Source organism: Anopheles ziemanni, chromosome 2, assembly GCF_943734765.1.
Source record: "Anopheles ziemanni chromosome 2, idAnoZiCoDA_A2_x.2, whole genome shotgun sequence".
NCBI classification, from domain to species: domain Eukaryota; kingdom Metazoa; phylum Arthropoda; class Insecta; order Diptera; family Culicidae; genus Anopheles; species Anopheles ziemanni.
Window position 1 is genome coordinate 58,715,740 of NC_080705.1, and position 22,441 is coordinate 58,738,180.

General features: G+C 45.6%; 1 protein-coding gene across 1 annotated transcript in view; it reads left to right on the forward strand.

Moving 5' to 3' along the window:
• Window positions 1-22,441, forward strand: part of LOC131285650 (protein phosphatase 1 regulatory subunit 12C) — a 67,996-nt gene that overhangs the window by 38,881 nt on the left and 6,674 nt on the right. The window contains exons 2-14 of the mRNA XM_058314511.1: window positions 1,237-1,349; window positions 1,412-1,963; window positions 2,092-2,183; window positions 2,746-3,234; window positions 4,653-4,736; window positions 4,770-5,009; window positions 5,748-5,826; window positions 6,723-6,986; window positions 7,355-7,537; window positions 9,129-9,294; window positions 13,288-13,809; window positions 13,883-13,933; window positions 17,464-17,469. Coding sequence (XP_058170494.1) covers window positions 1,237-1,349; window positions 1,412-1,963; window positions 2,092-2,183; window positions 2,746-3,234; window positions 4,653-4,736; window positions 4,770-5,009; window positions 5,748-5,826; window positions 6,723-6,986; window positions 7,355-7,537; window positions 9,129-9,294; window positions 13,288-13,809; window positions 13,883-13,933; window positions 17,464-17,469 — 2,841 coding nt within the window. The remainder of the gene's footprint in view (window positions 1-1,236; window positions 1,350-1,411; window positions 1,964-2,091; window positions 2,184-2,745; window positions 3,235-4,652; window positions 4,737-4,769; window positions 5,010-5,747; window positions 5,827-6,722; window positions 6,987-7,354; window positions 7,538-9,128; window positions 9,295-13,287; window positions 13,810-13,882; window positions 13,934-17,463; window positions 17,470-22,441) is intronic.

The window sequence follows — 22,441 nt, forward strand, 5'->3', positions numbered from 1 at the left end:
CTGCGTGTTGTTCGGATGGCCGGAGGATGGTTTTATCCTCGTTTTCCGATCGCGTCGAGCGATTTTCCATCAACGCTATGGTGGGTTGGTGGGGAAATTTTTGAACCAAAAATTGGCCAATATGTGTAACACGTTGTAGGGTAAAATGTAGGGACGGATGGAGTTAAGCTGGAAGGAAGTTCCGCTCCGTCTGTTCCCGTCATGTAATTTGTTTTCGGGGTTTCGGGGGGGACTGGATTCCACAACAGCATGCCCTCGGGTGCAGAATCATATTTATAGAACGCACGAGAGATTTTCATAATTTTTCCATTTGCCACCAGAGTTTGCCAGTTCGATTTCGGCCATGTGTTTCAGATACGATCAGAAAGGGTATAGCATTTTTGCGAAAACCTTTTTCTATCTACTGCTGTTATGGATGTAATTCGTTTTAATGGAGTTAAACCCCCTCTTTAGCTATCTAATTATAGATTCAAAGTTTTTGGAACGAATACACCAAACGTAGGTTCTATGAAAAGCTTTCTTTAATCGTTTCCGTTTGATCAAGTGTCAAAAAAGTGGCATTTAGTTTATATGTTTACATGTAAACATAAATGCCCTTTATGGAGGAGATTTTGAATGGTTGTTTGTTGTTCATCAATTCTTCTTGTGCTATGCCGTTCAATCGTTTTGCTAAGAGATAATTACAGATTTTATTTTCGGTATTAAAATGACTAAACAAACTCAATGGTTTTTTGTAACATTATTGAACTGTATTCAGTTGTACAATTTCGGTATTAGTCATTGTTGTTAACGGAATAACAAAAATGTTTTAACTTTATAGCAATGAAATACTTGTCTTTTGCTGAATAAGAAATTTTGGTTTCAAATATCTTACAAACTTTCAAGAAGTTTATCTTCAATTTCACCACGGTTTACCTGATTTATCAACTAATTTTTTCTCGCCCTGTTATTTGGAAAACCTTGAGGAATCAGTCTACCACCGGTAAAATCATAATAACATAGTTGAAATGAGTAGAAAGATCCCGAAAATTTTGAAAACACAGGTTGCATAGGTTAAGAAAAAATTGTCAGCCAAACATACGTTTTAAAATTAAATTTTTACCTTTGAAACTGTTATGCTTAGCAGCTATTCTTGATTACTGTTGTGGGCGATAATTAGATTATTGATCTTCGATTTATTGTTATCTACTTCCGATCATATTTAATTAACCGTTTCATTTTTCTTTTCAATTGTAGGCTTGTATAGATGATAATCTTGACATGGTGGAGTTTCTGGTACAGAAAGGTGCCGACGTGAACAGAAAGGACAATGAAGGCTGGACACCGCTGCACGCGACAGCATCGTGCGGGTAAGTTGCGTGGGGATGTAAATCTATCTTCTGAGCTTTAACGGACGTTTCTCTCACCGTAGGTTCCTCAGCATAGCGCGTTACCTGATAGAGAATGGCGCTGACCTGGCGGCGATCAACAGTGATAGCGAGCTGGCGGTGGATCTGGCCAGCTCGGACGCAATGGAGGACCTCATACAGCACCATCTCGACGAGCAGGGCATCGACTGCGAGGAGGCGCGCGGTGCGGAGGAACGCATCATGCTGAGCGACGCCAAGAAGTGGCTCCGCACCGACAGCACCGAATGTGATAAGGCGCATCCGAAGACGGGTGCTACCGCGATCCACGTCGCGGCCGGCAAGGGTTACATCGGCGTGCTGAAGCTGCTACTCGAGGGCCGGGGTGACATCGATCGGCAAGACGTGGACGGTTGGACGCCGCTGCATGCGGCCGCGTACTGGGGCCAGAAGGAAGCCACACAGCTGCTGCTCAACGCAAGCGCCGACATTGACATCCAGAACTACAGCGGCCAGCAGGCGATTGACATTGCCCAGGACGATATCGTGCCTTTGCTGAAGGACGCCCGCAAGAACGTGAAGCGGACGAAGCGCAGACCTCCTAGTCACGGAAATAGGTACTGAGATGGGTTGCAGGCGGATTTTAAAATTGAGCCGCCAGGTGCGGGCTTCACTCCAATGAAATCCATTTTAATTCGGGTTTTTTTCTTCTACTTTTCGGAACGTTGTACAACGCACGCTGCAGGATTACGGATAACTTTGAAAACAATACGGAAACACCGACCAAGGTGATTCGGGTCGAGGTGAAACCAATCGACAACAACAAGGAAAAGGAAGGTAAGTCTATAGGTTAATCCGGCCGGTATCGTACCGCTCTGGATCAGTTTCGCGAAATAGATTTTCTTCCCCACTGCCCTCTCTGCGACTTTTCCTCCGTGATGTTTCCTCGGCTCGGCGTGCGTTCGAATTACGGTCGAGCATCATATTGTTCCCGCGTGGGTGGGACAATAGACCGAATTCGAACTCACCTATTCCCCTCCTCGAACGTGTGCCACGCTGGAACACGCTGCTGGCTTGTTATTCAATTGTTACACCATTTGCACCACTATCTGTCTGCCTATATGTGTACGCAATATTCGCTGTAACATGTGGATGAGTGACGTTCCCGTGCCGCTCAGTCGCAAATTGTTGTGTAAAACATCCCTATTATATATGACACCCAAACTTGGTCCCATTTTCCACGCCCCAACACCGACTCCATTTCCTGCCTCCCCCTTACCGCACGTGGCCTGTGTGAGTTCGGTTTGTGTAAAGTGTATCTTGTTAAGTCAATATGATTCCCTTCAAAACCCCGTTACATCACGCGACCGCTGGACCCCCGGAACTGGATGCGCTGCAGCCAAATTCGCCGTCGTCGCCGGTCACGACGACGAAGACGGCGATGAGGAACAAGTGGCATCCACGAGGAAAGGATCGGAGCATTCGCAAGCAGAAGAAGAAGAAGAAGAGGAAGATGTTGAGGAGGAAGAGGAGGAGGAGGAGGAACAGGATGTAGAAGTGGAGCAAGAGGACGAGGAAGAGGAGGAGGAAGAAGAAGAGGAGGAGGAGGAGGATCAGGTGGACGTACAGGAAGAAGTCCTGGAACCGAAGGTAGTCCATCAACAACAGCGTTCTGCACCGGATGTTACGGATTCCGTGCCGCTTCTGCCTGCGCAAAGACGACTGTTTGCCCAGCAACAAACGTTGGTGGCCGCGCACGACGGGGACGCAGGAAAAGAGGAAGAAGACGAAGAGTCGGAAGAGGTGGACGATAATGTTAGCGTCTCGTCGGAACCATATTCCTCCTCCAATCCGTCAGCTGATAGTAGCGTAACCGAGTCCGAAACAGGTACCGCCAATAAGCAAATCAAAGCCTTCGAAAGGATCATCCGATGGTGGAATCTTGATCGACTTGTTCCACTATTCGCGATGTTCCTTGTACGCCTGTTTGAGAGTTTTTGTTACTGTTGTGGTTTGTTTCAAGCAATCGGCATCCTGCATGATATGACCTCAGCTCCCCGTGAGGAGGAGTGCACAATGGTTGCCGTCTAGAGAACCTGGATCGTACTAGTGTTGTTTCGTTTCGTTGCTCATTCCTTGCGTTCGAATTGGGTATAATTGGCCACTCTATCCCTTACGTGTGCATACTACTCGAAATTCAAAATTGTTTCCACTAAACCACCGCGCTCTCCGCACCAAGGTGCAACACTAGGAAGCGATGACATTTTTCTCGAGCACATGATTCACACATCCGAATGTACGAGCTTCGCTCTACAAGCAAGATTCAGATCTATTTGCGAAACAAGTTTTTTTCATGTATTCTAATTAAGTATTGGCATTCACTAAGTACACGGTGTTAATATATTCTGTTTGGTCAACAAAACAGTAAATCCTACTTTCGAGACAATAGTTACGTAAAATTCCCAGGTTCTTAAAATTCTCAAAAGTAGTGTATGGACACTCCTTGTAAGATTAGTAATCTTCAACCTCAACCCGGAAATTTCCTCTTTTCTTTGTGAGAATATATTGGACACCGTGTATGTACGCCATTAAAGAATGTTCGGGACTTTTCTGATTTGTGATGAAAATGTGTGCTACGCTGGAATTGCTTAGGCATGATGTTCGTTTGTGCAATACTGCTAGTATAGCTAGCTATTAATGCCTAGGAGTTTTTTTTTTGTTACTTTAAATTTCATCAACTAATTAAAAAGGTCGACAAACCCGTTTCACTAGCTCCGACCAGTAGTCGTTCCTTGCACGCATTACGTACTCTTGTAGTGTAATATTTCGTTAGATTCTTCCATTGGTTCATCGTCGTCACACTTCAACCGAATGACCTAACATAATTTCCTTATCTTATCCAGCTCCATTAACTCGTAACGCAAAAGATTCATGATCGCTTGATTACATTTGACGCTGATCCAACATCGAACGTGCGTTGGTTTAATATTTCTCAGTCGCCGCTTTGGTTGGCTATCGTGTGGTTTGATAGTTGATAAGAGCTGTATACAGTTTCGCCGAAACGACGGATGGCGCCATCGTCGTCCGTCTCTGTACTGCGCTTGGTTTCGTTTTTTCTTTCTTTCTCTGCTGTCCAAAACGCACCAATACTTATCTAAGCCGTATTATTTCTTCTTCTTGTATCATTATTTCCCTAACCATTTCTTATCCAAAATGCAATGTTGTACCGTTGCTACTGTGTCCCTGTGCCGTGTGTTGTGTGACTTACTTCCACGGATACGACGACGTTCGATTCGTCCGAACTAGACGAACTTCTGCCGCGGCCAGTGCCGATTATTTCGCGCCCATCGCCGTTACCACTGACGGCACAAATTGTGGTCCCGAAGCCACGTACTTCGGTCGAACCACCAGCATCGCCGAAAGGCGTTGAAGAAAACATCCTCACTCCGAAAGCGACCACTACTACTGCCGCTGGCAATCCTCCTCCACCGACGGCACCGTGGCGCCGGCAGCGTGCCATCCCGACACCTGTTCCGCGCCAGTTTTTCGAGAACGATGAAGACGAACCGAGCAAATCAGCGTCAGCAGCAGCAGGACTACCTTCCACTCGATCGACCGATGCCGTTGACTACGCTAACCTCTATTTCACACGCACCCGTAACCGTAATGAACAGATTATTTTTTCGCCTGTGTTGTTTCTGTTTGTTTGTATGGCAATCACTCCTTTATACGATCGACTTTCATTAAAGCATTTATGGTTCCTAATCATACATCTTGCCACACGTTTGTGTTCGTCATTGAGCCTTTAAGAATTGATTTTTATCTCGAAACATTTAATACTTTGGTCCTCCTTTCTAAATTTTCATCAGTCCTTCATTATTTGTTCATGTGAAAATGTTCACTGTTCGTCTGTTATTTCTTATCGCCCGTTACTTTCGTGCCATTTCGTATGTTTCGTTCCGCTGTCATTCCGCTTTCTCGTGCGCTTCCGCCGCTACTGCTGCTGCCATCCGCCGTTGTCGTTCTGTCGGTACCATTTGCCTCTTATCTTGCCAAGTGCTTTATTCGTACCGAAATGTACCGCTGATCACTTTTCGCAGTAGAGAGAATCATCATGGTGCGTGAAAGTATGTCCCCTACCCTTTTGTTCCATCTCCACGTCGAACGAGTATATTGTATAGTTGTTAGGTTTTGTTTCAAAATGAATTCAGTAAACCAAAACCATGCTAGTGTACATTTTTTGCCAGTCACTCGTGATGATTCATCTATACCGATCCATCCAAACTGCCGTTTTATAATTAAACGCTTTTCTCCCTGTATACTTCGGTTAATGCTTTATTTACACTTTTTTCTCTTTTTATCTTCCCTCCGTGACTTCCCGCTTACTTGCTGGGATTCTAGAAGTTTCGGAAAAAGAAAACCAGCCAACCGAACCGGATGTGATATTGCGGAGGACCCAGAGCTTCGAAAACGATGAAAAGTGAGTATTGCTTGTTTGTTTTCAATTGTGTTTTGTTTGTTGTGTGTGAGCGATTTTGGTTATTTTTTAATCTGAGTGTTCTTTAATCATTTGTTTTGCTGGTCGATGTGAAGTAAAACTTTTACTTTTGATGCTCAAAATAGTTGGATGTACTTTATCCAATTATTAAATTAAAAATATTGCTTGTTAAACATTCGATTTACAAATGTTAATATATTTTGCAAGGTTCTAAATGGTCTTTTTGCTTTGCATGAATCATTGCTTCATGTTTTTATTAAAATTCGAAATTTTCTTCAACAAAAAAAAAATGGTAATGACAATTCTTTTAAAAGTATGTATGTGATTGAGTATATATTTTCATTCATTTTAATTTTCCATCTCAAATGATTTCCACTTATTAATTGCTTTTGTTTTTCTAATTGTTTAACAACCCTGTATTTTACACTACTTATTTGCACCACTTGTGAATCTTCAACAAAAAAAAACTTACACAAAAACACAACTTCCGCAAAAACGGCACCACTATTGTGGGGTGTCACAAATCACCGCCGTATACTTCCGGTTGTTGATAATTGTTGCTTGCGCGCACTCGCACGATATAAAACAAAACGTACTCACAAAAATTCAAACGTATAACCAACAACAACTCGGTCGGCAAATGGCGGAATCATCTTACTGGACGTCCTGGTCTATTTTGCTGTTACAACATGGCGCCAATCGAATGGCCTTTCATCATCGATCACGATTTAATAACACACATACACACTTTAAATCACGACCCCCGCCATTTCATCGTCTCTACTGTGAATGATCGACGAATGATCACCACTCCCGCGCTCCCCTGGTGCATATCGACGATGTTGACGGCGATGATGATAATGATGATGATGATCCAGGTTCTACCAGAAGTACGTTGAGCTGCGGGCACGAATACAGGCTAACTCATGTCCTCACACGATCCTTCCATCGACGCCCATTAACACTAAAACCAGTACCGCCTCGAACAACAACAACAACAGCAACAACAATAACAACAACACAAGTACAACGATAACTACAACGACTACTACTACGTCGACCACTACGGCGACGCCAGCATCGAACATTTCGTCGTACCTTGTGCAGCGGTCGGCTTCACTGAAGGATCATCGAACGTTAAGGTAACACAGAAGCATTTTACTTAATATTTTCTCCGTTTTTTTCTTTTCTACATCTTAAGACTCCTTATTATTACACTTATCATGCATACGCAAGTGCTTATGATCTTTACGTTCGTGCTTTGTAAATACGTTACGCTCGGCAAACGGATACGACACTTATCTCCACCTTACGATAACGTGGAGAGGTTTCTTTCCAGCAAGCAAGCTTTAGCGTGTTCTCGGTTTGTGGAATGATGATACTTTCTAACATTTTTACTTTTACTTACCAACCTAAAGCTAACTGATTGATCACCTTATCCAGAGGAAGTCTGTTCAGTGAACCTATCACTTACGCTGCACTTCTATCCTTTTCTTTGCTTTATTTTTAGGAAAACAACCAGCAACTTGGTGTTGGGTAGTACCACTAACTCCCCCGCCGCAACAACACCGACCGGACCTACAACGACGCAACTGGCCCCAACGGCTGGTACGGGAAGTTCCGCCACGGTCTCACCACCGACCAGCCCCTCCGGAACACCGACAACGACTCCCACTTCCGGGCAGATCAGAAGGTAAGATTTGGGGATGGTTTTTCATCGCGCGTTTTTGTTTTCTTTTACAATTGAGAGGTACATTTTCTTCCTCACGAATGCTTGGGTTTAAACGGGGCATTAAAAAAGGCATAAACATAACGGGCGAAGGGAAGTCAGTTTTCGTATTTTTTCATTACTTTCATCTTGTGTAATGTGTTATTCCATAAATATTTTCATGGACATCATTCCACGCGTATCCACTTGTGTATCGCAAAAAAAAATTGTGTTGCCCGTTTCGTCCATTGTGTTGGCGCATCCCATACTCTTCAGCACCACAAACAGCAACAACATCTTCACGCATAGCAACAACACTGAAACCCAAGGCAGCAGTACGGTACCGTTCGGGGATCGCATCCGCATGCAGCAGCGGAACGACGATCGCCGTTCGGACGTACCGAGCCCGGAAGTGGCCAGAAAGTCATTGCAACACGCCGCGACAAACAGCAGCAGTTCGTTCACTACCGATCAAAGTGCATCATCTCAGCCTCCTCAGGGTGGTGGAGGTCCCGATAGCACCAGCAGTGCGATCGATCATACTCCGCCCGAGGGCACATTCACCATCAACAACAACAACAGTAACAGTGCTACTGGCGGCAACGGTCCGGCAGGCAACAAGAACCACAGTCTGTTCGAACTCAATCGCAAATACATTGAACAGGCGCAGAAGACGAAGATCAATAATGAACGGAATAAATTTCTCTCCTCACTCAACGAGAAGAGACAACAGCTCCAGGACCAGCAGCAGCAGCAACACGAGCCATATGAGCCAAGGCGCGACGGCGGTGCCAGAACCGGCAAAACGGCGGAAACGGCACCGCAAGAAACGTCGGTCGCGGAACCGGCCGTAGTAAAGCTTACGATTCCATCGACGTCGGCGACGGCAGCGGCGACCACTCCGGGAACCCCATCGACAAACAAGTTGTCGCCGGGCAATATTTTCAAAAACTTTTTCAAGTAATTACAACCATCCTTTCGAGAGCACCCGCGTTTTGTATCTACTCGGTGTTGTGTGCTTGAATGATCACTGTTTGGCTGGTCTTCCAGATGATGACTTACAGATTTAATTTAGATGAAAAGACAGCTCTTTCACTCACATGTCGTTTTGGACAAATATGTCTCTCCCAATCGTGTGGATTAATTCTTGCCAGTATTGTCGTTAGTGTTGATCATGTTGATAAAAAACTGATAAACATGCACGGCTCTTCCCGGTGTGCATGTGTGAGCAGTGGCGTGCGAAATGCAACGTTACAATCTTCCTGCAAATTGTAATCCCTACATTTTCGTGGCATTGTGTATTTGCTCTGTTTGTTTCCTCGATGATTTCCTGTTCCTTAATTATCAAAACAATTAATACCCCTGTTCTTTCTTATTTTGCTTTCATAATCATAACCGCTTATTAATAACTTCCTGAAAAATACCTACTGAAATTACTCATTCGCTATGTACATTTTTTTGATAAAATAACAATTTTGCAACTTGTGGCTGTGAAAAAAACCAGATACTCGTTTAACTGTGTGTTACTGTAAAAAGACGGTAAACTAATGCCCTCCACTATCGAACATATTTACAGATCATTTGTACCACCGACGAGAGACGAAGAAAGTGAAACCCAACGAAAGGCTCACGCAAAGCGGGTGCGCGAGACGCGTCGCTCGACCCAGGGAGTGACACTCGACGAGATCAAGAGCGCCGAACAGTTGGTCAAGAAGAAGAACAATGCTACCGGAGGCAACGAGGTGAGTAGAATAGGCAATCCGTATATCCTAGTGTACTATTGTTTTGTGTCCATCACTTTTTGAAGGATCCCTCGTGTACCCTTGGAGGTCAGGGAAGATTGAACGGTCCTAGATAGATAAACTGACCAAAAAAACTTAGTCAAAAGTTATTTTCTCAAAAGCGAGCTTAGAAATGCAAGTTTGTGTGTGTGTGTGTGTGTGCTTGATTACGAATGAAAACGATTTTAAATTGTGTGGAGAGTGTGTGAGTGGTTTTTATTTTCACTTTTTTCTAAGAATGTTTTAAAAGAGATTCTTAAGTTCTGGTAAGTAGCTTACAAAACGCGCCCGACGGATAAAGCTGATGAAGGATTTGAACATTGGGATCCAATATCCCCTCTTGCACACACTAACCGCTTTTTGGGTTGGTTTTGATTGGTTTTTGTAACGTTTTTTAAATTTATTCCTTTTCCGGAGGTGGGTTGGAAAATTTTTAATTAATAGGGTGAACTGCAAATGAATTAAAAGGTTTAAAAAAGTGAAACAAAACTGAATCGTTACCGAGATATTTTTCATTTGTTAACAACATTATTATGGAGGGGAGTGCTTCAGCAAATCTAACCGCTTCCGGAAGCACACATTTGCACACGAAACGATCGCCACCAACACCGTATGCACATGGAAGAGAGAAAACAATCATTAGTACACTCTAGAAATTGGTCATATTGGTCACGTGCCAGGATTTGTATTGGAATGGCTAAAAAATCTCCACATGTACACAGGGTGCGTGACAATTGTTTGCAGTAAATTTGAATAGATTGTGTCTCATCTTTGTATCAGAATATTAAGATAAATTTGATTGCACTGGGGAGGTTATATACATATATAAACACATACCTCGGTGACAAATGGATAAAATCCGATAGGGCCTTCTCTGAAATGAAAATTATAACAAACCGTCCTTTAGTCTAACAATTTTTTAATGAAGTTTAAACATATCCACCCGAAGTTATCCGTCCAGTATCGAGGGGTAACGATGTCCTGATGGGTTTAACTGTACCGTAATGACCCTTCTTCTTGGCGTAACGACCTCTTGGTCATGCCTGCCCCTTAAGGACTTACAAGACTTTGACCCTATATGAACGTGGATAGTCAGTCCTTTCGTACAGGGGAGGGTCCGGTCTCGGTTGGGATACGAACCCACGCCGTCGAGGTGGTGAGCCCCGGCGCTCATGGGCCGATTTTCTATCCGGCGCTACCGCTCGGCTGTCGCGGACCCTCCCCGGATCGTAATGACTAGTTTTGAAAATTAAAGTGCGGCGTAAGATTGCTTTTAGGCTTGCCCTTTTCATTAAAAAAACATTCAAACTGTTTATTTCAATCACTGGGTAGTTTTCGATGCCTTGCACAATAACTTTTTCAGTGCCAAATTTATCTGATTATGGATGTCCACAGATGAGAAATAATTTATTTAAAATTACTGCAAAATCGTCACCCATTATGTAGATCATTCCACGCCCTTTACCCCTGTTCGGTGTTGCTTATTGTTGATCGCTCGACCCTTTCATCAATAAATGTACTGACATGTTAACTGACATTAACAGAGCGACCCGTCGACGACATCTGCGAGCGTGGCCACAGCAACGAACACATCATCATCCTCCTCATCATCAGCATCACTATCATCTTCATTATCATCCACCACTGCACAGCCGGCAATCCTTCACACCACGTCAACGACGTCCGCCGTCAACGATCGTGTCCCTTCGATGGGGCAGACTGAGGGTAGCAATGATCAGCAGCAGCAGTCGCAGCGGGAGTCAGACAATAATGTTCCTTCGCCACACGGCGGTGCTAACAATGGTACCGAAAAAGATGCAACTCGCGACGATAGGGCATCGGATGAGGTGGTGGTATCGGCCAGTTTCACGATAGCGGCACCGGGCTCATCGTCATCCGCTGCAAGCACTATCATCGACAGCGAGCGGGAAAGTGGAGGAGGCGACGATGGCGGTGGTGGAAGACGACGGCGTCGAAGTGTACCCGAAGCGCAGGAAGAGGAGGACGATAGCAAAGTGACAGTCTCCTACACTATCAGTGCGCCGGTAAGGCATGCATCACCCAACTCCAGGACAACAACTGGCGCTTCGAAGGAGGAGGACGCACGATCGTCGGATGTTGCGGCCGTATCGGCAACGTTTCACGTACCGCAGCCATCGATTGCCGGAGGTACACGGATCAGATCGATGTCTTCGACAGAAGCACCGCCGGCGACGCTTTCGTCTGCGGCCCAAGAACGACCGGCAAGCGTCAGTGGTAGCATATCCGCCACGGCAACCATACGCACGCCAACCACAGCAGCAGGGGGTGTCGTGAGTAGTAGCGATAGTAATATCAACACCATCGGTGCGCCCTCTAGTACCAACAACACCAACACCAACACCACACCCGCGACGAGCAGCGGTGGCAGTGGCCATCACAACACAACAACAACAACCTCCTCCTCATCCTCCTCGTACACTAAACGTTCACTGTTCGATATCGATAACGCCAACTCACTAACCCTGGCCGAAAAGCTACGCCATGAGGCCAATAAGTACGCCATCACGGCGTCGGCCGACGGCGAGCTGGACAGCAGCAGTGGCCATGTGGTGTCGTCCGCCACCACCCGTGTGCCAAATAGCCACCACTTAAATGCTCCTACTAACTCGGGTGGCGTTACCGGCGACGGTGGTGTCGGCGGGGAAGCAGCCAGAGAGACCGCCAGTGCACCTGCAGACAATAGTGCCACGAGTGCGGCTGCTGCTACCACCGTGCCGCCGTCACCGACGTTGCGGAAGGCCGATCCCACGGCAACAGCCACGGGTACCACCGCAGCCGAACGGAGACCCTCGTGGCGGTTGAAAGTGGACGGTGGCAGTAAGGTAAGCGTGTGTCTTTGTGTGTCCTGGCAATGTATGTGCGGACTAGATAGGTTTAATCCTCTTCCCCAACGCTTCTCGCCGATGCTTCTCTCCTCTAATCTATTATGGCATGCTTACTTCAGCCTTGTACGGAAACCCCTAAAGGCACCAAATCTGTTTGTGCTTAAACCTTTCACAACAAATGGCTTATGTAAAGGATGTGTGCACAGTAACATTTGTATTTTGCTTTGGTTGTTATGTTCTCTTAATGTTCAGATAGACTAAGTCATAAAAAAGTTAATATTCGGTTGTGCCAATTTTTGCAGTATTCATTTGTGTGTTTTGTTAGGTAACGTATATAGATATTGACTGACCTACAGAGCAACCTGCATAGGAAAAAGTCCTCTTTCATGTATTATGTGGTCAGTTTGACACAAATTATTATTAATTCTTTCTGATCAGCTTTCTCAGTCTTCCTATCGCAAAAAAAAAATGTAACTCATTGCAATAGTATGATTTATACGCATTCGGGGGCATATTACCCGTCATTTTGGTTGCATTCTTAGTTGTGAATGTCATTTTGTCGTTTGGTTGTAATTTCTTGTGAATAATGAACTTAGTGTAATTCTACATGAATACGATTGTTTTTATTGTTTCTCTGGTATTATCTAACCAAAAAGTTTTCTTATGTAAAAAGTTAATTTTGTTTTTCAAAGTCAAAATTAATCAAGAAGATCTAAAAAGGTTGTAACATTCTTGTTTGTTCTCAAAATGATATGCCAGCGTAGAGGAGGATACATATTTTAAGAGTTGTTTTATTGTGTTTGTTATTTTACTTTAAAATCGTATGGTTGTCAAATACTTCTTGTCAAGGGTTTCATGATGTTCGATAAGTCCATAGTCATGGATAGTGCACCCGGAACAGCGCAGGTTTTTATCATAATTTTTCTACTCACTCTTCAATGCTACTTCTTTTTTATTCTTTCTCTATCGTCGAATCTTTTCTATTAGACTGTAGGTAATCGTAATGGTCTTTTCCATTCTCGAGTGAATTTCCGAAGCGGATCGGTGTGATTACCACTTTTTTTTTCTCTTTCCTTCCGCATTGCAGTTCAAACTGGAAGATGCGTCCACACCGAATGCCGCCACTCAATCATTTTCGCTGGCTGGCGGGTCATCGTACGAATCCTCCTCGACCGCCAACCTAGCGCCAGAGCACGGTTCTACTACTAACACTACTACTAAGCTCACCGCGTCATCGGCACTGGCACAACGAAGGCAGCAGAATGGTGAGAGCGACGTCACCGTCGCCACCACCGGATCCCGACCGATGTCAGGATCGGGCCTGGCTGCGGGTGAGCAGTACAACCGGGTTCCTGGCAGCACCACGTCCGCTTCCGTGGCTTCGGCAGCCGTAGAGGTAGCGACCGGTACCGGGGACTCTAGTCTACTCAATCTGCGAAGGCCGCCCAAGTCATCCATCGGTGGTGGCAGTTCCTCCGGGTTTGGCGAGGAGAATAAAGAGAATGATAAGGAGAATGACAGCCGCACGGCGCAGGCTACGCAGGCCGTCATCCAGCGACGCCGGCGACAAAAACGTCGCTCGACCGGTGTGGTACCTGTCGGCATGGAGGTAAGCCGCTTATCGGTTGATCATTCAGTCATAGGATACGCTAAATGCGCGCGCAATGTATTCTCTCTTGCAGGATCTGGATCCCGATAGACAAGATTCTCCGGTCGATGGTGAAGAAAAAGAGGTAAGAAATATGTTATTATAGTAGAATTTGAGGTAAACTCAACCGGAAGAATTATCTTGCCATCGTGTTATAATCCACCTTCTAACGTTTTGCAGCACTGTTCTTAAACTAGAAAATAGCAGGAGAATATAACGAAGGCAAAAGAAACACACTACTTGCCTCCGTTTGTCATGCCTGTTCGCTTAATTAGTGTCGTACCCGGTGTCGTTTTAATCGGCAAATCAAGTTCGTATGCTTCATAAACGATAAAATAGCGCTTTGGCAAACCATCACGCTCAAAACTGGGTAAATGATGACGGAACCTGCCATTGGCAAGGATGGTCCCTGGGGGGAAGCTCGGATGAATGCCTATCAATTTTGTCCCCATCTGATTTCACGGGAGTGAGACTCGGGTACTCTCATTTTCTAACCCGGCAGCAGAACCGACCAGAATACAACGAAGACAGGCGGTCGCCAATATTTTCATAACATCTGTAGCATATGCATAGTCCGTCGCATCCTCCGCGAGTTCTTGTCACCTTTCGGCGTTCATGCCTGTTTTTTTTATCTTTGACGTCGGTTTGTCTTGGCAAGAGAACGCAAAATCATCGTCCACCATGAATGGGGCAGAAGCGTGCGGGCGATAGTTTGCGCATCACGCATTTTTCCCACGGCATTCGCGATCCGTTGGGAATCGCGACAAGACACGCTCAGTTTCGTACGGCGGCGGTGATGATATATACGTTTTTATAAATAGTCGCTTGGACTCTCGCCGTCGTCGGGTGGTCCCTGGTCGACTTTGATGGGCGTTGTTGTGTTTTGTCCTTTTAAATATTAGGAACTCCCTACCCTACATTGCCCCCGGGAAGCGCTTTTCACGTGGTGGTTTTTTAATAGTTTCGTATTAGCGTCGTAGCGTAAGGACGGATTTGCGGCCTGTGGACTTCGTGTTCGGTGTGCAGGGGACAGTAATGTCTTGTTCTAACCTAATTACCATCGTGTGCTGCGAGATGTTCATCATAATCCTGGTGTACACCAGGTGCTCCCTCTTCTATGACCGATCCGATGCATCCAATCGATCTCTGCCGATGGTTAAGCCCCCATCTTCATCAGTGGCCTCTTGTGCCTCAATTTCTCATTTGCGCGTCGTGTTCGACCGAGGTTCTTGACCTATGCGTGGACACAAGCTGTGACATTTCATGTGGTGGTTGTGCAAAATATGGCAAAGGTAAAAGGGGGGTGGCCACGACGCAACGAAGCCAAAGGAACCAAACCAGTGCAATGAACCTTCCCGGTAGGAGAGCGAGTGGTACTTTCGCTTCTTTTGCAGTATGACGATTGTCGTAAGCCCCGCCTCACCCGTGATACCCAGACCCGCTAGTGGAAATCTAAATTTGGCCCATCTATTCGGACGAAATGATCCTGTCAGACCTTTCTGCTCCGCTTTGTTGCACAGAGCATGAAGAGGGTTTTTTTCCTGTGTGAAATACTACAGCTTTGACATGTCGTAATGTCGTGTAAACTGACATCCACTATTGCGCCAAACCCGTACAACCCGAGGGACAAATCTTTCATTACACCACCTTAAGGTCTCGTAGGGCCAAGAAATCTAAAAAAAATGAAAGCAAGATGTTTTTAGATAACTATTTTTAGACAAACTAATTGCCTCTATTTTTAGCCCTTACCGTCATTTGATGGCCCGAACTACTACTACAGTATTCGTGCGGCTGATGCGACATTGGAAGTGCATCCGATTCGATTGTTTTCTTGCGAATGACTCATCGATGAATCAGTGGCGTTTCAAGGTGTTTCGCCTACCAACAGGGATGGGCTGCTAAGGACATCCGTGTCCGCCGTGAACGTGATCTCGTTGGGCGTGGGTTGAACGCTACCTCGTTAGTACTGCACAGCGCACTGTCTTCGCACACCACCGTTTGACGTCATAATCCTCGTAGAATCGCAGGCACAGGCATTCGGTTGAAAGTGACATTCGCAACATTCGTCACCTGACACCCGACGCCGACTCTCAGCTAAGACTGGGACGTTATAGACGGGGTGTGACTTCCATTCCCCGGAGAGAGGACAGTAGCTTTTCTGCGGGAAGAGAATCGCTACCTTTTTGTTCGCGTTCAGGTTTGTTTCCCTTGTTTTATGTGGAAACAGAAATGTGTGTTCCGGTCACTGCAGAACGCCAAAATTATACATATACCAGCGACGGAAGAGGACTCACTGTTAGGAGGAAAAGAGATTACACTTCTTTTTAAATATCGTCAGAAACAAAAACAACTAAGATTGATGAGCTCAAAAATGACCTGCAGGCAATGCTGTGGAGGTGCTATGGCAGCGTCATCTTTTTCTGGCAAAATACGGTAAAACCAAGATGGAACCATTAGTTAAGGCCCCCCGGCCCCTTGACCTTGTTTAACTGTCCAACGACATCCATTTCGTATTCACGCTTTTCTGTGTGTGTCGCGGTATGTGCATGAGTGTTGTGACCTAGTTTTTCTTATGTCATTATCCTTCCTGAAAGTAGAGCGAAAAATTACTTTGCCACCGATAGCTACGAAACACGGATCGATCTTCACAATGTTGATGTTACGAACAGAATATGTACGCTCCGTTTATTTCTCTTGGTCCTCCGTCCAATATTTTGATATCACACAACCTTCCTCCCGAACAAAAACGACAACAGCAATATTTTGATGACTGTGTTCTGTTGGGTTTTTAATGCAGATTAAAGAAACCGGCACCGGAAAAAGTCTATAGCATGCTTAGTTTTGTGAAATACTGCGATATAGAATGGAGAGCCGGTTGATGGAGCTATAAACGACGCCCGGTGGTGAAACGATTCACGATGGTAATAACCTTGCCTGCCGCCGATGGAGGCGCATGGTGCCCTGTGACGTGCATGGTGTGGTGGTGCACTGTTTTTCTTTCCACTTTAAGCGCTCCTTCACAGCGTTCTTATGGAAATCTTAGTTTGTTTTCTTACTCCCCGTGTCTGTGCTGTGTGATTCTTGTCTCCCCACGAAGGCGAAAAAAGGCTATCAATGTCTCCCTCTCGTCCGCGTCATGACGATCGCCAGCGATCGAGCGTGGCTGCCCTTGTGCTTCACGTTTGTTTACGTTCACCTGCATACAAGGCTAAATATAGCGTGATGAAAGAAAGACCGGCCCAAAACCCAGCAAGCCATACTCGTTGGGTACTCTCCCACGCATCGTTTTCCTCGCGCTGTAAAAACCATTCACGTAAGACGATCGAATTCAAACGAATTCAATTTTAACTCCTTCCGGTGGTTGGGATTACCATTTGGGAAGTGGAAGGAATGGTACCCAGATGCGGGGATATGTGTTACATGAGCTTAGACAGACCACCACTTGTTGTCCGGCACACGGCAGTTGTTCGCTTCGTTTGGTAGTAATTGGTCGGTTGATAGTAAAAACACTTATTGGGCCAAACCGAGGTGGGATACTTTTATAGGATTGGCCGTCCAATCGCAAGTGCTTACTTATTCCGGCTTCCTGGCACTTGTCCATGGAAATAAAAATAGCGCGAAGTAGAAAACGCGAAAGAAAATAATAACGATCTGTCTGGTGGGGTAAAACCCCGGGGTGTGTCTGCCATGTTTCACTAGGACTTGCCACGGCCAGAATTCAATCATTCGTTTTCATTTCAATTTGTTGTGAAAGATAATCTTTCTTCGAGTAGCTTGGTATTTGTTGCCACCAATTAATCTTGTTTTGACAACAGTTCATTATCCGCCCGAGAGGCGTAATAACTCGCGGTGCATTTTCTCTCGAGTCGAAAATCGAATGCGAATGGGTGCAAAATATACATGTTACAATTAGTGGAAAGAATTCGCCTTTGCACCATCAAATAACAGGGCGTACCCGCCCCCCGCCTGACGAATGGTCTATCAATCATCAGTTTATTCGTTTCCGTGTGTGTGTGTGTGTGTGTGTGTGTGTGTGTGTGTGTGTGTGTGTGTGTGTGTGTGTGTGTGTGTGCGGCGTTCTTGGCACTTTTTCGGGAAACCAGGAAGAAATCCAACAAAACGTTCAGAGGTGGGAAGCAATGGCTTTCGAAAGCGCCACGGAAGGTGGAAGGTGCAGCTAATTCGTCTTTGGTTTTCCGTACACCATGATGCTTCTGCTGCTGCTGCTGCTGCTGCATCATCGTGGAGGGCATCATTTCTAAATTTAATCCCACATACCCACAGACACAGCTATACGTGGCAACTGCATGGGATAGAGTGTGGGATCTCCTCTGCTTCATCTCGTGCGAGGAGCAGGTAGGACAACACCGCTTGGATATCATTAACACCTCACCCTACTCCTTCCTGCCGTCCGATTTTCGGGGAAAAACCTACAGAAAATGACCTTTGGACTACCAGTTTGTTGTCTGCTGCTGCCGCTGGGAACCGGGAAAATTCATTGCGCATTTCGTCGATTTATGGGGAAAAATTTGTACAACATTTGTTTTCGCAAAATGTTTGCTTTTCTTTTCGGCGAAAACTCATTACCCTTTCCACGAAACGCATGGAAACTGTTTACATCGTATCACCTGACCAGATTCGCTTGGAATTTGCTGGAAGAATTTTATTTTTATTTTCCCCAGAATCTGGTGTTACGAATCGAACCCGTCCTCCGAACGCATCGAGTTCGACATTTTCCTTGGCCACGAGACGTTGTTCTGTGATCATCCAACGATCGCCCTCGTGTCCCCGATGTGTGCGTCCGTCGAAGGAAAAAGGTGAACCTGTCAATAATCTAACCCCGCACGGGTGTTCGCTGCTTTGCGTCAACGCTGGTGCTTCTTTCTGGCGGTTGTGTGACGAAGAACAGAAACAAAAAATTATACACAACCAGAGGGGGACCCACTGCCCGGTTCGTACGATCCTCACGGCTAACCTTAACCTCATTTTCCGTTAGCCAGAACAAGAGTTGGGGAGGGGGTGGAGAGGAAGAAATAGAAAATAGTGTTGCTTGAAATCGTCTTGCCCGGCAGTCTGTGGAATACCTTAACGTCTTGGATTTGGCTGTTTTAGAAATTTAAAAGCAATTAATGGCACGCCCGACCCTGGCTGGCAGGGCGGCACCTCATGCCCGGTACTGGAAACTGAAATAAGAGAAGCGGGAAGCAAGTATCTCGATGCATGCACGGAAAAACGGTACGCCATGATTGGCCTGTACGTCCGGCATACGGTAGTGGTCCTTTTTACGGTCGAGGACAAACAGGTGCGTTCTCAATGCTTACCTGCTGCTCCTGCCCTTACCTCCGCGGTGTTGATGCTGTCCGTGACACTTGAATTGTTATTGACATATATTAATACTGCCTTTTCGTCAACGCTTTTTAGCCAATGCTGACGCCTCGCCCTTAAACTTCCACATCCATAAAAATAAAGCCATAAAATGATATCGCCAAAATAACGCCAGTCGACATAATCGTCAAGGACACACGTTTCACGATAATGTTCGTTTGGGAAACTCTTCCCTTAATGACGTGATGGATACAGATTTATGTTGCCAGATCGTTAACATTCAATCACGCTCTTCGGGCTTTCCACGCAACCAAAGTGCAAAAGATAGAGATGATGGAGGCTTGCGACGAGCATTCAGTGTCCTTACTGCCCAGCTGTTAGTATATACTCGGCATTCTCTGCTGGTACGACACACGCTCCTCTCCTGCGATAAAATAGTACCCCCACGGGTGAGCCAGTTCGCTCTCATCTCACGCGCTATCATCTCACTACGCGAAGCGGCTGACCACTAACGCAGCCGATCCAAAGCTACTATACAGCGGCTGACTGTTGATGACGCTCTCTCCGTTTAGGTAGCTGTTTGGCGGCGGCTGTAGAGACTGTGTTGTCGTTCGATCGCACCAGTCGCTGATCGTCAGCCACATTCGCCGTTAGTGCTCTACCACGTTGTAGACGAACTACGTTTTCATTGACTAGTGTTTTCGTCATTCAACGAACTCCACGCTACTGAATCCCACTTAGTTCCGGCTGCTTTGTTGTGAGTTTCCGTTTCCTGAGCGTTGCGTGTGTTTTTCGATCTGCGCACTATCGATCATAACGATACTTTCGCGTTCCTGTGCATCAGCTGAGCCGTTGAGTGAATGGAAGTGGTTGTTGTTTTTTGGTTTTTCTGTTCATAACTGTTAAAAAAAAGTATTAACCATCTCCACCCGATCCCCTGCTTCGCGAGGTCCGATAGCACTGGTGGTTGGCCCCGTTAAGAGACAGGTTAATTATGCGAGAACCTGAGATGCAGCCTAGCGTATAGATGAACTAAAGAAGAAGAGGAAAATAGTAGTGAGAAGGGTGGCGGGAGACGCAATGCAACGAGATTTGCCACCAGCAACACACGCCGGAGATGGCCATTGGGTCTCGCCACGTTGCTTGTGTGGTTGCCTTTTGGCCATATTTGGAGCTTTGATACGATCGCGCAAATTACGAATCGAGGCTGCAAGATCGTTGACAACTGGTCATTGCATTGCCGTTGGGTTTCGACGGTGAAGATTGCGTGTAGCAGTTCATACCGAAAGTTCATACGGCAAGAACATAAGTTGTGTTTTGTGGTTCTTGGTACATTTCGGACGATTTGAACAAGTTTGATTATGCACGTTTTGATTTCTAGTAATGATGAAACTAACTCTTCATGTGCAAAACTCAAAGCAAAGACTTGGAAGCTGCTAGATAAATTTTCTAGTATATAATCTGAAGGTAAAAAAAAATCCCGTTTTCTACTACCTTTCAAGTGTATACTAGCTACTACATTTCAATTAAATTCGTAACATATATGAAAGTATAGGTGTACTATGTTTATCATTACCAAGACCGATCGGGAAATCGTCACAGACAGATGTGACGTGCTCGCATAAATATTTATACTATTCCAATGCTTATGTTTTCTTTCCGCAAGAATCGGAAATTGCTATGAAAGCTCGTTGTAACTGTGCCGCAACTCATCAAATCGGTGTTTAGTTAGTTGATGGTTTTACCTAAAAATTACGTAATCGATTTATAATGCAACCTTCTATTCAAAACAGGTTCGATTTGTTTAGGTTGTAAAGCATCGATCGATTTTTTTCACTCTCTCTCGCTCGGCTACAACATCCGTCCAATGTTTATAAAAGTGAAAACTGCTCCCTTATGCCACCTACACCAATACACACCATCACGCGTCTATAACTGCTCGAACTTTTCCATTTGACTGCCATGGCCACGAAGTAATTGTGGACGCTTGCCTTGTCTTGATTCGTTCCCAAAATTGACCGAAATCCAAATCCGCCAATGTTTCGTCTCGTCCGATGGAGTGTGTGTGTGTGTGTTTGCGTGGTGCTTTGATCGTTCGGCAAATTACGGCATCGGTTGACAGGCCGGCATGATTTATGGGGCCCGGCTTTTGGCCATTCCTCCTGGTACAGGATGGAAGCTATTGGAGCTACTGCTATCGGTGGGCTGTTTACAAACAAGTGGATTGAGGCGACTTAATAGGGAGGGTGGGGGAAGGAAACATCGTCATGGGGTTTTCCAGATTGCGGCGAGGGTGGTCGAAGAAAAATGGATGTCCATTTTCTATTCCCCGCGGCTGCGAAATGATCAGCGATGGATGTGTGGCGGATCTAATGTTATTAAAATAGGGAAGCCACGTGGCAGACACATTTGTCAAGAAACACTTTTTAGTCGTATAGTTTCCGAGCTTGCTCCATCCGTTCCCGCTATGTGGGCCTTATATTTTATCCACAACGCGCGTTGAAAAATGGAGCATTAATATGTTTTCTCAATTTGTCCATTCGCTCAAGTGAAAACAATCAACTAGTTGCTTGGGAAATACCCCGATTTGTCTTTAAAAACATTTAGAACACATCCATCTCCCGTTTTCTTTGCGGCACCAAACTACTTCCCGCCCCTTCCTGCCAATGCGGGATGATTGTGTAAGATGAACGATGACTTACCGCGTTCATTTTGCTGTCAAAATTTATCTTTCACGTGAACACGGACGCACAATAATTCCTTCGTCTTTCGTACGGCACCTTTGTGCTGTTGTATTCTTGGACGATGATTCATTGGGTTCCTTCTAATGGGCATCCCAAACTCGATGGTGAACGCAGAGGCCTTTTTCTAGTAAGGCAAACACTAACGAACATGTGCTGCCGGTCGTCATTGCGACCGATGCAGCGGGCCTGCTTTTGTGTTCCATCTGTCAATGAAAATGTCCATTTTGCACCGTAGGGGTTTGCTACCGCTTGGCTTGTGGCGGTTCGCCCAGCTGATGCCAGCCGTTCCGGTGCCGTGACGTTTGTTGGGAGTTGCAGGAGGGGTTCGCGATCATCGACGTACGGCTAGGAGGGAACGACGATGATCTCAGCACGACAACGGGTGCTGCTGATGTCATTCGGAAAATTGAATGATTTTCCCAGCGCAACGCCCCTTATAGTGCAAAAGGTGGCTAGAATTGTGGTGATTGCTGTGGAATTTAATCCCCATAAATCCTAATACTACGGCCGATGATCATCACCCT